Source organism: Pteropus alecto, unplaced genomic scaffold (genome assembly GCF_000325575.1).
Source record: "Pteropus alecto unplaced genomic scaffold, ASM32557v1 scaffold700, whole genome shotgun sequence".
Lineage (NCBI taxonomy): Eukaryota > Metazoa > Chordata > Mammalia > Chiroptera > Pteropodidae > Pteropus > Pteropus alecto.
Window position 1 is genome coordinate 690,269 of NW_006429611.1, and position 11,355 is coordinate 701,623.

The 11,355-nt window shown below is 63.7% G+C and overlaps 1 protein-coding gene across 1 annotated transcript in view; it reads right to left on the reverse strand.

Annotated features, from left to right (window-relative positions):
* Positions 1-1,969: 1,969 nt before the first annotated feature.
* CFAP74 (cilia and flagella associated protein 74) overlaps positions 1,970-11,355 on the reverse strand; it is a 42,591-nt gene continuing 33,205 nt past the window's right edge. Inside the window, exons 25-38 of the mRNA XM_015589431.1 lie at positions 8,558-8,834; positions 7,304-7,402; positions 6,474-6,613; positions 5,736-5,870; positions 5,458-5,567; positions 5,305-5,360; positions 5,078-5,197; positions 4,714-4,869; positions 3,843-3,972; positions 3,371-3,525; positions 3,016-3,174; positions 2,781-2,930; positions 2,506-2,640; positions 1,970-2,394 (exon numbers count right to left, since the gene is read on the reverse strand). Of these exons, the coding sequence (XP_015444917.1) occupies positions 2,293-2,394; positions 2,506-2,640; positions 2,781-2,930; positions 3,016-3,174; positions 3,371-3,525; positions 3,843-3,972; positions 4,714-4,869; positions 5,078-5,197; positions 5,305-5,360; positions 5,458-5,567; positions 5,736-5,870; positions 6,474-6,613; positions 7,304-7,402; positions 8,558-8,834 (1,924 nt within the window). The 3' untranslated portion in view covers positions 1,970-2,292. The remainder of the gene's footprint in view (positions 2,395-2,505; positions 2,641-2,780; positions 2,931-3,015; positions 3,175-3,370; positions 3,526-3,842; positions 3,973-4,713; positions 4,870-5,077; positions 5,198-5,304; positions 5,361-5,457; positions 5,568-5,735; positions 5,871-6,473; positions 6,614-7,303; positions 7,403-8,557; positions 8,835-11,355) is intronic.

The window sequence follows — 11,355 nt, forward strand, 5'->3', positions numbered from 1 at the left end:
GAGCCCCCCCCCCCCTGGCTCCGCCCTCGCCCCACGGTGCTGCCCCCCGCGAGCCCCTGTCCACTGGAAGCCCGGCTCCTGCGGCGCGGCCCTCCGAAGCCCCGCCCTGTGACCACCCGCTTCCCCGCCAGGCCAGTCCCCTAGCATCTTGGGGTTGGGGGCGGTCTCGTCCTGGGCCCAGGCGCGGAGTCCCTAGCCTGTCTTGAAGTCGGGCTCGATGTGGACCCGGGTGCCCTCTGGGAGAGTGGCGACCAGGGACACCTGTGACCAAACCTGGTCCACACCGCGGTGCTCGAGGTAAAGGGCTGAGACAGCGGAGCCCCTGGCGCGTCCCTAGCGCTGTTAAACGACCTTTATTTGTGCGTGTTCGCACACGGCAGGCGCGCGAACGCTGTCCAGGGCCGGCCTGGGGCCAGCCCACCGGGAATGGGCTCGGCCTGGGCCCTCGCAGCGTCCTGGGGGCAGACCATCTTCCAGGAGCTCAGCCTGGGGAATGTGGCCTCTGTAACTTATGGGCCTGGTAGGCACAGAGCCCAGAGACACCCCTGTAGGCCCGGAATGCGGGGTGTCCATTCTGCCGGGGGAAGGCTGGGGCCCTTTCTTTTGGCAGAAAACCCTGGCCCTCACCCCTAGGTGCCCTGTTAGGCTCACTGCCCTGTGCTCTGCCACTTGGTGATCAGGCGAAGGGAGAGGGTCAGCATGGGAACGTGCAGGGTGGTCCGCCTTGCCCAGGGAGGGTGGGGGAGCAGCTACCCTGCCCCTTTTTTCTCGCATCTCCCCCACTGGAAGAGAAGCCACCTCACCCCCCTGAGGGCAGGGCCTACTTGGCTTGGCTCCCTCGTTCCTGGATCTGCCCAATACCTGCTCCTTGATCTCTGACCCCTGCTGGGGCTCTGTCCTGAAGCTGTCCTGTACCTCTGGCCTGTGATGTGGCCCCCAGGACCCCTCCAGCCAGGCTGTTTCCTCCCTCCTGCCTCCACCGCCTTCCAGGCCCAGCTCGGGAGTGTGAGAGGGGAGGATGGGCAGCTGTCTAGCCAACCTGCAGGAGTTTGGGCCAGTGAGTGTCAGGGTCCCCTGGCAGGGCCTGGCCCTCCTGCTGGCTGCCTTAGGAGGAGTCAGGAATATGCCCTATGCCCTTCAGGGAGACCCTCCCCTGTGGCCTGGCCCAGCCTGGGCTGCAAGACCCTGCCTTCTCCTCACCCGGGGAGGCAGCGACTTGGGCTCTGGCTGGTCAGCCTCCATGAGGGAACCTGGATCTGCCCACCAGACGGAAGTCCTGCAACGTGCCTCTCTAGGGTCACTGTCACCAGCTCAAGGGTAGAGAGATGGCAGGCTTCTAGGCCCAAGGGCCCTGAGAAATGAATGAGGGCAGGTGGCTCCAGGCCGGGGTCCTGAAGCCTGTGTCCGGGAGAGGCTGTACCACGCTGTCCACTCCTGTCAGTGGCTGGCATGGGGCTGGGGTGGGTGCGCACGCTGGGCTGTGCACAGGGGCGCCAGGCTGGGTGGGCTCTGCGGGACAGTGTCCCACCAGCCACTCTTTGGAAGGCAGGGGCCGAGGAGCAGGCACCATTCTGGGCTCCTGGCAGCGTCTCATGGGCCGGGGTGGGGCGCGTCCATCTCGAAGGGCTAGCTGAGACCAAAGGCTGAGCCTGGACTCAGTTCCAAAATGTGGAGCCAAACCCATGCACTGGCCTCACCATGGGCCCTTGACTGGGCTGCGAGGGAGGACCCAGCAGGGGTGTGTCCCGGACATGTGCGCACTCCTCGCTTGGGGTCGACCATCAGGGATCTTGGAAGTTGGGAGGGGCACCCTGGGTTTGTCGCCTCCTACCCCCTTCCCCCTCCTCCCTGGGGCTCTGGGTCTGGGCCGGTTGGCCCTCCAGCTGTGCAGCCAGCACCCTCCCACTAGTCAGTCACTCTGTGCTCGCCCAAGTGAATTGGTCGCTGTCGCCCACACTGCAGACCTGTATACAGAGGCGCACGGAGTTTATTGACAGACCCGTGGGGACAGCAGGTGCTGGTGGGGGTGGGGGCTCCGAGGGGCTCAGGCTGGGGCAGGCCGTGGGCAGGACTGGCCTCGCTGCTGGTTCTGGGTGTGGGGCCCAGGCAAGGGAGCTCCGGGCCGCGGGGTCACGAAGTCCAAGGCAGCAGGAAGCATCCGTGCCTGTGGGGCTGGGGTGCCCCGGCCACATGTCCCTGCAGAGGGCTGCCCAGGCCCAGGCCCCTGGGAGGCTCGGCCTGGCCCAAGGATTGGGGGAGGGCTTTGAGGGTATGCAGGAGACTCCTGTGGCTTCAGAGGCCGGTCACCACCTGGGCCACAAAGAAGACCTTGTAGGTCTCCTTCACATCGCCCTTGAGCTGCAGCAGGGCTGACACCGTGAGAGGGTGGTCCGGCTGGAATGGGAGGCGGGGGGCACTCAGCCACCGGGCACGGCACCAGGCAGCGCTGCTGTCTAGCTGCTGCACTGCCCAGCTCACCCCCTGGGCTCGCCCTGCGGCACCTACATCAAAGTCATCCGGCGGCATCCAGGAGATGCTGATGGTCTTGGTCTGGCCGCGCTCCACGAAGCCCTTGGAGGGCTCGACCGTGAACCCGTGGTGCTGCAAGTTCGCCACGTTGTCCAGGCTGAACTCGACCATCTGTGGGCGTGGCACCTGCTGGTGGGAGGGCTGTGCTGGAGACAGTGGGGCCAGGGCTGGCCCCCGGCCCCTCCCCACACCTAGCGGGGCAAGGCTAGGCAGGGCTGGGGCTGCCCAGGCAGGGCCAGTGCTGTGGTCACCTTCTTTGTGGACAGCTGGGTAGTCCGGATACAGCCCACCTGCAGCTCACGAGTGGCAGGTGGGGCCGGTGTGTCAGTGTCTAGCTGAAGGTAGTCCAGGGTCACCAGGATGGGCTTCAGCTCCTCCATTTCTGGGGAAGGAAGTACTGGCTGGGGGGTGGGGGTGTCAGGGAGCTCTCCGGAAGTCTCCTGTTAGTGTGCCCCCACCCCAGGATGGGCAGGGAATGCCCCTGACCCACCCCCACCCCCCTCTCTGCTCACCCTCTCTGCGCTCGGAGTCGCTGGAGGGGATCACTGTCAGGGACTCCACGGGCACGTCCAGGGGGTCTCCGCCCTCCACAAACATCATGTGCTCGCGGGCGGCGCCCTTCAGGAGGATCTGCTGGGAGAGTTTCTGCGACAAGGAGCAGAGCAGCCTCGTCCGGCCACCCTGCACTGGGACTCCGGGAGCAGCAGGGCTGGGGGATGGCCCGTGGGACGCGGGACGCGGGACGCAGGTCTCGACAACCCTCCGCCCGGCGAGGAGCCCCACGGTGCGGGCCGCCCCAGGGGGGCAGGGCAGGGAGGTGGGGGGACGGGCGAGGCCGCACCTTCTTGAAGAGCACCACCTGCAGCCGGTCGGAGAAGTACAGGCTCTCGTGGTCCGGGCTGAACGTCACCGTGAAGTCCTGCGTGGCGCCAGGGTCCATGACGCCCTCCACCGGGACCACGCTGAACACGCTCTGGCCGTTGTGGTTCTGCGTGCCTGCGGGAGGGGGGGGGGCGAGGCGGTCCCTGCGCCCTCCCCCGCCGCCCGCTCCTCAAAAAAACCCCGCCGCCCCCCCCCCCGCCCCAGCGCCCCCCCCCAGGCCCCGCCCCCCCCCCCCCGGCCCAGCCCCCCGCCCCATGCCCCGCCCGCTCCTCCCCGGCCCAGCGCCCCGCCCCCAAGCCCCCTCGACTTCCCGTCGGGCCCCACGCCCAGCTCCTCTGGCCCTTCCTGCATGGTCCTCCTCCCAGCCTCCCGTACCCCGCGGCCCTGAGACCCCTCCCTCTGCTGCAGTCGTCCCCCACCCCGCGGCTCACCCACGACTTCCGTCCTCTGGGCGGGCGAGGTGAGGAACTGTGGCAGCTGCTGCTGGTCCTTGCTCCGGGTGCGGGCGAGGCTGTCCAGCCGCATGGAGAACTTGATGGGCAGCGAGGAGTTGTTCTGCAGCTGCGGGCACCCGGCGAGCGTCAGCCCCCTGCGTCAGGCCCCTGCCCGCCGCGGCTCGCCGGCCGTCTCCAGCGGTGCCGACGCCAGTGTCCGGGCTGCCCACGCCCCCTTCCAGGCTGGCGCACCCAGCCCGAGCTGCCCAGCCTCCAGAGGCAGCTCGTTGGGGCCTCAGTCTTCCAGAGCAACCCCTAAAGCCACGCGGCCTTCGGCCGAACCAGCAACATCCTCCCTGGCTTTCTTCCCTGCCCTTCGCTGGCTGCTCCTGAGAGCCCTCCTCCTCCATAAAACACCTCCCAGCAGCCCTGGTCTGCATCCAGGCCCCAACCTCAGCCAAGCGAGGTGGCAGGTGTCCTATAGAAGGCTGGATCCCAGGCGCCTGTGCCCCCCAGACGCGAGGGGGCGCTGGGAGCCAGGCCCGCCTTCCTGCATGGGAGTGGCAGTCCATAGGGCAGTGTGACCTCGCCGCCCGGAGTCTGCAAACTCCTGCAAACTATGCCCTCCACAAATGGTGCCTGTGCGGAGCTTCTCCCCGGCCTGATGGGAGGGCCATGCAAAGGCCCTGAGGCAGGAGGACCAGGGCCCCTGGGAGGCCTGAGGTGGAGGGAGGGGCCTCCTCAGCCTTCCCTCTGTTGCAGAAGGCAACGGAGGTGGCAGCTGCTGGGAGGGCTCCCCGACCCCTCCCAGAGCAGAAACCCTTCCCAGCAGGCTGGGCAGGCTCCTGGGCCCTGTGGCATGCTTCACCTTGAAACTGGAAGAGACAGACTCTCTGGCAATCACGTAACCCATGTTGAGGACGTCCCCTTCAATGGAGCACGTGATCATGGAAGCCACCCCAACGCCGAGGAGGGTCAGGGAGAGTGTGCCTCTCTTGGTGATGATGTCCAGTGTTTCCTGGGCCTGTGGAGACCGTGTCTCAGCCTGGAGCACACATCTGTCAGAGGCACGCGCGCGAGCTGTGTCTTGGCAGCGGCTGGGTCCCAGAAAGCTGGAGCTGAGACTGCGCCCGGGCCCAGCCGGGTCCGCGTCGGGCCTGAGTGCTGCACCGAGGAGCGTGGGGTCCCAGGGTCCCAGGCGCAGTGTGGCACAGGGTGGGCTTGTCACTCACCAGCATGCTCTCCCGTGGAGAGAAAGATATCGTCAGGACCTGCGTCTCTCCCGCAGGCAGCCTGCTGATGGGGGTCAGCAGGACAAAGGGGCCATTGGGGTTCAGCACGGAGAAGTCCACCTGAAGCCTCATTGTCAAGGAGACGTGGCAAGGGTGGGGCTGTGGCCCCTGGCCAGCCCCCCGTCCCACCCCTGCAGGCCACCCGGGCTGCCTGCAGACGAGGATACGGCCAGGTCCTCGGCGGAGATGTTCTGGACGGAGACCTTCTTTATGCCGCAGTGTCCTGGACGGGTCGGGGGTGTCAGGCCCTGCCCCAGCCTGGTTGGGACGTGGGGGCTGGGGTCCCCGTGGGTGGGGGGCTGGGCCCAAGCAGGGCTCACCTACAGCGACGTCCCCGAAGTCAGAGATGGTCTTGCCTTTGTTAGACGTCACTATGATGGATGGTGCCACCGCTGGACACCACAGCTCCAGGTACAGGGTGTTGTGGGGACTGAGGGTAGGCAGGGCGTGCTGATGGCACTCGGTCTCTGCCCCCTAGGCCTGGTCCCCGCCCACCCAGCCACTGCGCCCCTGCCCCTGGGCCCCAGGAGGGTTGGTAGCGGGAGAGGGACAGTGACTTTCTGGCTGCCCGTGCCCCACCCTAGGCAGAGCGCCGCACCTGAAGCTTAGGGGTTCTGCCCCCTTCCTGTCTTGGATGTCGCCACTGGCAATGACACAGGGGACCACAAACTTGTCGAACTTCCCTGGGAAGGTTCTGGCCAGGGCGGCCTGGGCAACCTGGTACTCCTCGGAGCTGGAATGAGGCGGGCAGAGTGCCCTCACGCCTGTGCCCCCACCGTGTACCCCAGCAGCCTGGGAGGCCCCACCCCACCCTCCGTAGACCCCTCCGCAAGGCCACACCTCCTCTCCCCGGCCCTCGGCAGAGGGATGAGGGGCGGGGCATGCTGGGCCCCAGCTGTGGCTGTCCGTTTTGTCTGCCCAGCTGGCTTTCCCACCCGCTTCCCTGATTCCTGTGGGGGCCTGTTCCACATCCCAGGGCCTCATTTGCACCCAGGTGGGCTGGGGCTGCGGGGCTGGGGATGTGGGAGTCAAGGCAGCGGCGTCTCCCCAGCCCCGAAGTGAGGCTGCTCAGTGCACCTGGACGTGAGGTCCTGCTCCTGCAGCTCCTGGCTGTCGGGCCCCAGGGGAATGGGCTGGGCTCATGCCCAGGTGCGGAGGGCCCCACCGGCAGCCCCTGGATCCAGCTGTATCTGAGGCCGGCCCAGGCCTGGACTTCCAGCCACTGGCTCGAAGCAGCTCTGTGCTGCGCTCTGTGCCCGCGGCCTCCGTGGGGACAGGGCGGGCCCCCATCACAGGGCTTGGAGGGAAGGGGGGGGCACCCTGCTCTCGGGCGCACCTGGACGTGAGGTCCTGCTCCTGCAGCTCCTGGCCGTCGGAGGTGGAGGTCTGGGACAGTCTGTCTCGGTTCTGCAGCCGCAAGGTGGACAGGGACTGTTTCCTCAGGTCCTTCCTCTGGGTGGCTGTGTCCCTGCGGGCCTGCGTGGCGGAGGCTGGCTGCGCAGCTGCCCCAGGGCCTTGCTTGGCCGGGTGGGCAGGCGCCATGCTGCCCAGCGCAGGAACCCCCGGGGCATGGGTTTGCGGGGCAGCAACGAAGACGAGTGTCCAGGGAGACCCAGGGCCCAGTGCAGAGTCCCCGTGGGGCTGAGCCCCAACTGCAGTGTCTGCCTTCATCAACAGGGAAACTGAGGCACAAAGAGGCCAAAGAGCAGAGCGGGCCAGGACCGGGGGGAGGGGCGTGCGTCTTCCTCCTGCGCATGCTCCAGGAGGCGCGCTCAAGACGAAACCCGGGGGGCGGAGAAGCGCGTGGGGTCCCTGTGCGGTCTGGAAGGACACCCGCGCGGCAGAAGCCCACCGGCTCCGGGCTGCGGGGCAGCCTGACCCTCTGGGGTCCCCCCTGCGGGCCGGTGGCTGCTCGGCCTCCAGGTTGGAAGCTAAGAAGCGCGGGCTGCTTTGCCGGCGGATCTGCCCTCCCTCCTCATTTCGCTCAGGAGGTAGAAGTCCTGGGACAGGGGCCGGCCCCCTCCCGAGACCCCCCTGGGGCCTTGCCAAGAAAAAGTTTAACCTCTCAAAACCAGCTCCTGGCAGGCCGCCTGGGCCTGAGGCCCTCGGGGGCTGGCAGTGTTTGTCCCCCCCACCGCGGGCCCCCGCGCAGCGCCCCCCACCAACCGATTTGCTTTCTGAGCCTTTCGTCAGGGCCTGGAAGACTTGCTGGTAGATCAGCTCGCTGGGCAGCACAGGATGGAAGGCCACCTGGACCAGGCACCTCTGTGGGGACAGGGCCGGAGGGCAGAGCTGGCCCTGCTGGTGCCTGCGCACGGCTCCTGGGACCGCAGGGGTCGGGCCGACACTCCTGGTGCGAGCCCCCATCTTTCTTAGGGATTTCGGTTTGGCATGCCCCTTCCAGGAAGGCCTCCCTGACCACTCCCTCTGCCCCACAAGCTGGGGTGGGCTGTGGCGCGTGATTACTAAGCCTACTCTCCCCAGCGGGGTGGGGGGTCTGGGGATGGAGGCCCTGGCTGGACCAGGACCCCACCCACTGCCCAGGAGACACCAGTGAGAAAGAAAACTTCAAACGTTTTCAGATGCTGAAATTGGGGGGCGAGTGCCTGCACCCTAACCCGTCCCCAGGGCCAGCTCAGCAGTTCCCGAAGGACCTTTACGTTGCAGCCTGTCCCATGGGGAGGCCCAGAGCCCACAGAGGGCTGCCCACCGGGCTCTCCCAGTGCCCAGTACAGCAAAGGTGCTCGGATCACAACGGGTGGATGGGTGGCTGTGGGGGTGAGGGGGTGAGGGAGGGGGTGAAGGAGGGGGAGGAGGGGGAACACAGAAGTCCTTCGGAGACAATTACTTAAGCAGCGTTTGCTACATTCAGTGAAGTGTGTTTTAAGTAACACACTTCTTGAAACCCCATGGGGTCTGGGCACCCCCAGCACCTCCAAGTGCCCCTCTCGCTTAGTTCTCTCAACAGGCCTCACAATGGCTGTCACCCCCAATTTCTGAAGGTGAAGAATTACGCTCAGAGAGGCCCCGACGGCCTGGGGGGCCGGCCGAGAGGGTGGTCTCCAGGCCCGGGCTCCTTCTGCTTTATTAGGAAGAGCAGAGGCGGGGGAAACTGGGACCAATCCAGTGGACAGACTCCCTGCGCTCCTGGTGACCAGGCCTCTGTGCCCGCCTGCCGTGAGGTCCACGGGCTGCAAGCCCTCCCGCCAGCCGAACCGTCCCAGCCCGGCCCGGTGCCTGCGTTGCCGCTGCCTCCGCGGCTGGCCTCTTCCCCAGGCCATGCTCACTGGCCACAGAGGCCCCCTCGCCTGCCTGGGTGTCCTGAGGGACACAGTTGACCCCCACATCTGCTATAGAGAAGGAAGGGCAGAGCCAGGCTGTGGCGCCCCGCCCCAGCCCACCCAGGGGGCCCAGACCCACCTTTCCCGGCAACACCGTCCCCACCAAGGGCGAGATGGTGATGGGCGAGTCCGGGGGCAGCAGGAACTCGAAAGAGGTGGGCCCCACGGGGCAGGTGTCCTCTGAGCCGATGCGGGGCACAGAGTGGGTCAGCGAGTTCATGCTCAGGTGAGAGTTGATGACGTACAGGGTGGCCACGGACATGTCATACAAGGAGGTGGCCGCAAACTTGATCTGGTAGTGGGACAGCTCCAGGGGTGGGTGGACGCCCACGGCCCGGCACGTCAGCTTGAAGCACCTGGAAGCGACCAGCACAGGCAGGTTCGGCCTGGGGCACCTGGCTGCAGCCCGGCAAGGTGGCCTCTGAGGGGGACGGGCAGCCCCCCACCCCCCGGCAGAGCACCTCATGCCCACGACGATGACGACGGCAGCTGTCACAGGTTTTGCTCACTACTCCGTTAATGAATTTTAATGACTTTTGAAACTACTGTGTCTCTCTGTGCACACTGTAAGTGGATAGTTAAAATTTTAATCACAAGGTCAAACGGTTGCTAAGGAGGTAATTTCTGGCTTATCTGCTTAATGTTTACTGACGTTTAAAATAATAAAACTGATAAATTGCTCTTTATAAGCACAGGAACCCATACGCCGTAGCAAGTTCATTCCTGCCGTCACCGGCAGAACGAACAGACCCCTGGTGCTTCAAGCCCTGAAAATTTACAGCCTACGTTTCCTTCGAACTCTATTTCCAGTGCACTCTTCCCATCCAACCTTGGCCTCGTTGCACATATTTTAACGTCTCGAAGGATGACGCTGATTGCCCTATCACACTGGCCTATGACGAAAACGTGTTCACGCGTCGAAATATTCCGGTGCGTATTTTCACGTCCTGTGACCACAGACTCCAAATGTTAAAAAAGTTCCTTCCGGGTCGAGCTGTCGTGGAAGTTACTGTTAGGACTCGGTAAACTGAAAAGCAGAGTTGACACCTAACAGTCACAACGACACATCAACGGTCATTTTCGGGAAGGCGCCTGGAGCCGTTGCTCCTCAGCTGGCGCAGGCCCCTGAGAGACGTGACTTTGGGTGCGCGGCCAGGGGCTTCGTTCCAGGGGACGCAGGAATGGGGGCGACGGAGCTCTGCTCCTCAGCGTCACTCAAGCCTGGCAACCCCTTTCCTGTCTACGCCCCACACCCACGTGGCAGCACGTCTTCCGGCGCCACTGCGGACAGCCCGCCTCTGGCAGCTCACGCTGGTCCTCCGTCGACTGAAGGCCCCCCATGCGGCGGGTGGCTGCTGCCCGGGCCCAGCTGAGACTCGCTGGCGCTGCTGTCCCGGTGACTGGAGACAGGGCTGGGCCGAGCGCCCCCGGCCACCTCAGCACACGTGGCGATGCCGTGTCTGCTGATAACATGCTTTCGACTCAGCACGTGCTTTAAAATGTTCCTTTCCCCCACGAACCATTGGCTGAAGACTTCTCCCTTGTGTCACTCCAGAGGCGAAGCGCCTGACCTCGCGTCTCGTCAGCGTCAGCACACCTCCTGTGCAGGCAGGCGGCTCACGGCTGAGGGTCACGGGCTCCGGGGAGTGTGGCCACTGGCCGTCCTCGCCTCCCAGGGCCCGGCTCTGACCCTTTCCGCATCCCCAGCGTCACCGCCCCTCACCTGCTGATGGCTTCCAGGCCTTTCTTCTCCTGTTCTTTGGGAAATTTGTGTAAGATCAGCATTACGTTTTTCTTTAAATGTCTGGAAGACCTCATCAGTGAAGCCATCTTCATGTTTCGCTGTGGGGATTTTTGTTTTTTAAGGGTTTCGAATGGAATATTTTATTAACGTGGTAGTTGTTGTTGTGGGAAGCTTTTGAACTTTGGATCTGACTTCCTTAAAAGCTATCGGACTCTTCAGATTTTGTTTTTCTCGTGTCAGCCTTGGTAAGTTGTGTTTTTCGAGGAATTCGTCCATTCCATCCAAATCGTCACAGTTACTGGGGTAAAGTTGCTCACGTCATTCCCTGATGAGCCTCTCGCTGTTCGCAGGACCTGCACGGATGCCTCTCGTTCCCGACGCTGATGATTGCGATGTGTCTCTTTTTATCTTGATCGGTTTTGCTAGAAGTGATGAATTTACTACATTTTACAGAAAGGACTTTTAGCTTTGTCGTTTTTCTCTGCTGAACATTTGATTTCCGCTTTGCTGATTTCCACTCGTAAGTCTGTCTTTCCTTCTATTTGCTTTGGGTTGGACTTGCTACGCTCTTATCCTAATTCTTGAAAAAGAAATCTAGATTATATTGCTGTCCAAACTTCTTCCTATGAATCCGAAGCAGAGATTCTTTGCTAAGCACTGATTCTGATGATTCACAAGTCCTCAAATATAACACATTCGAATCGAACCCTTAGATGTGCCAATACAGATCAATTATAAAAATTATAAAGTTGGGGGCAGAATGTAAAAGCAAAATGTAGGTCAATACGCGGAGTGTGATTCCACGGATGTGGGGTGGCCCTGGGTTTTAGCGCAGAAGCCCCACATCCTGGAAACCCCTCAGTGGGGCGCCCAGGCTGGCCCATCACCTGTGGGGGGCACAGGAGGCAGAGCCCAGCGAACGGGAGACCTTGGTTTCCAGCACTTCCCACACATGCCCTGAAGAGGGCGCTCGAGAGCCAGCGAGGAGACAAGGCTGCAAACCTGGGCCCCCTTCCAAAAGTTCAGAAGAAACTGCGCATAACGATGAGACGCAGAAAGAGACCGAGATCGAACAAATCACAAGTTATTAGGCAAAAGAGACTAAGGAGGAGAGTAAAAGGCCTGAGAGAGGG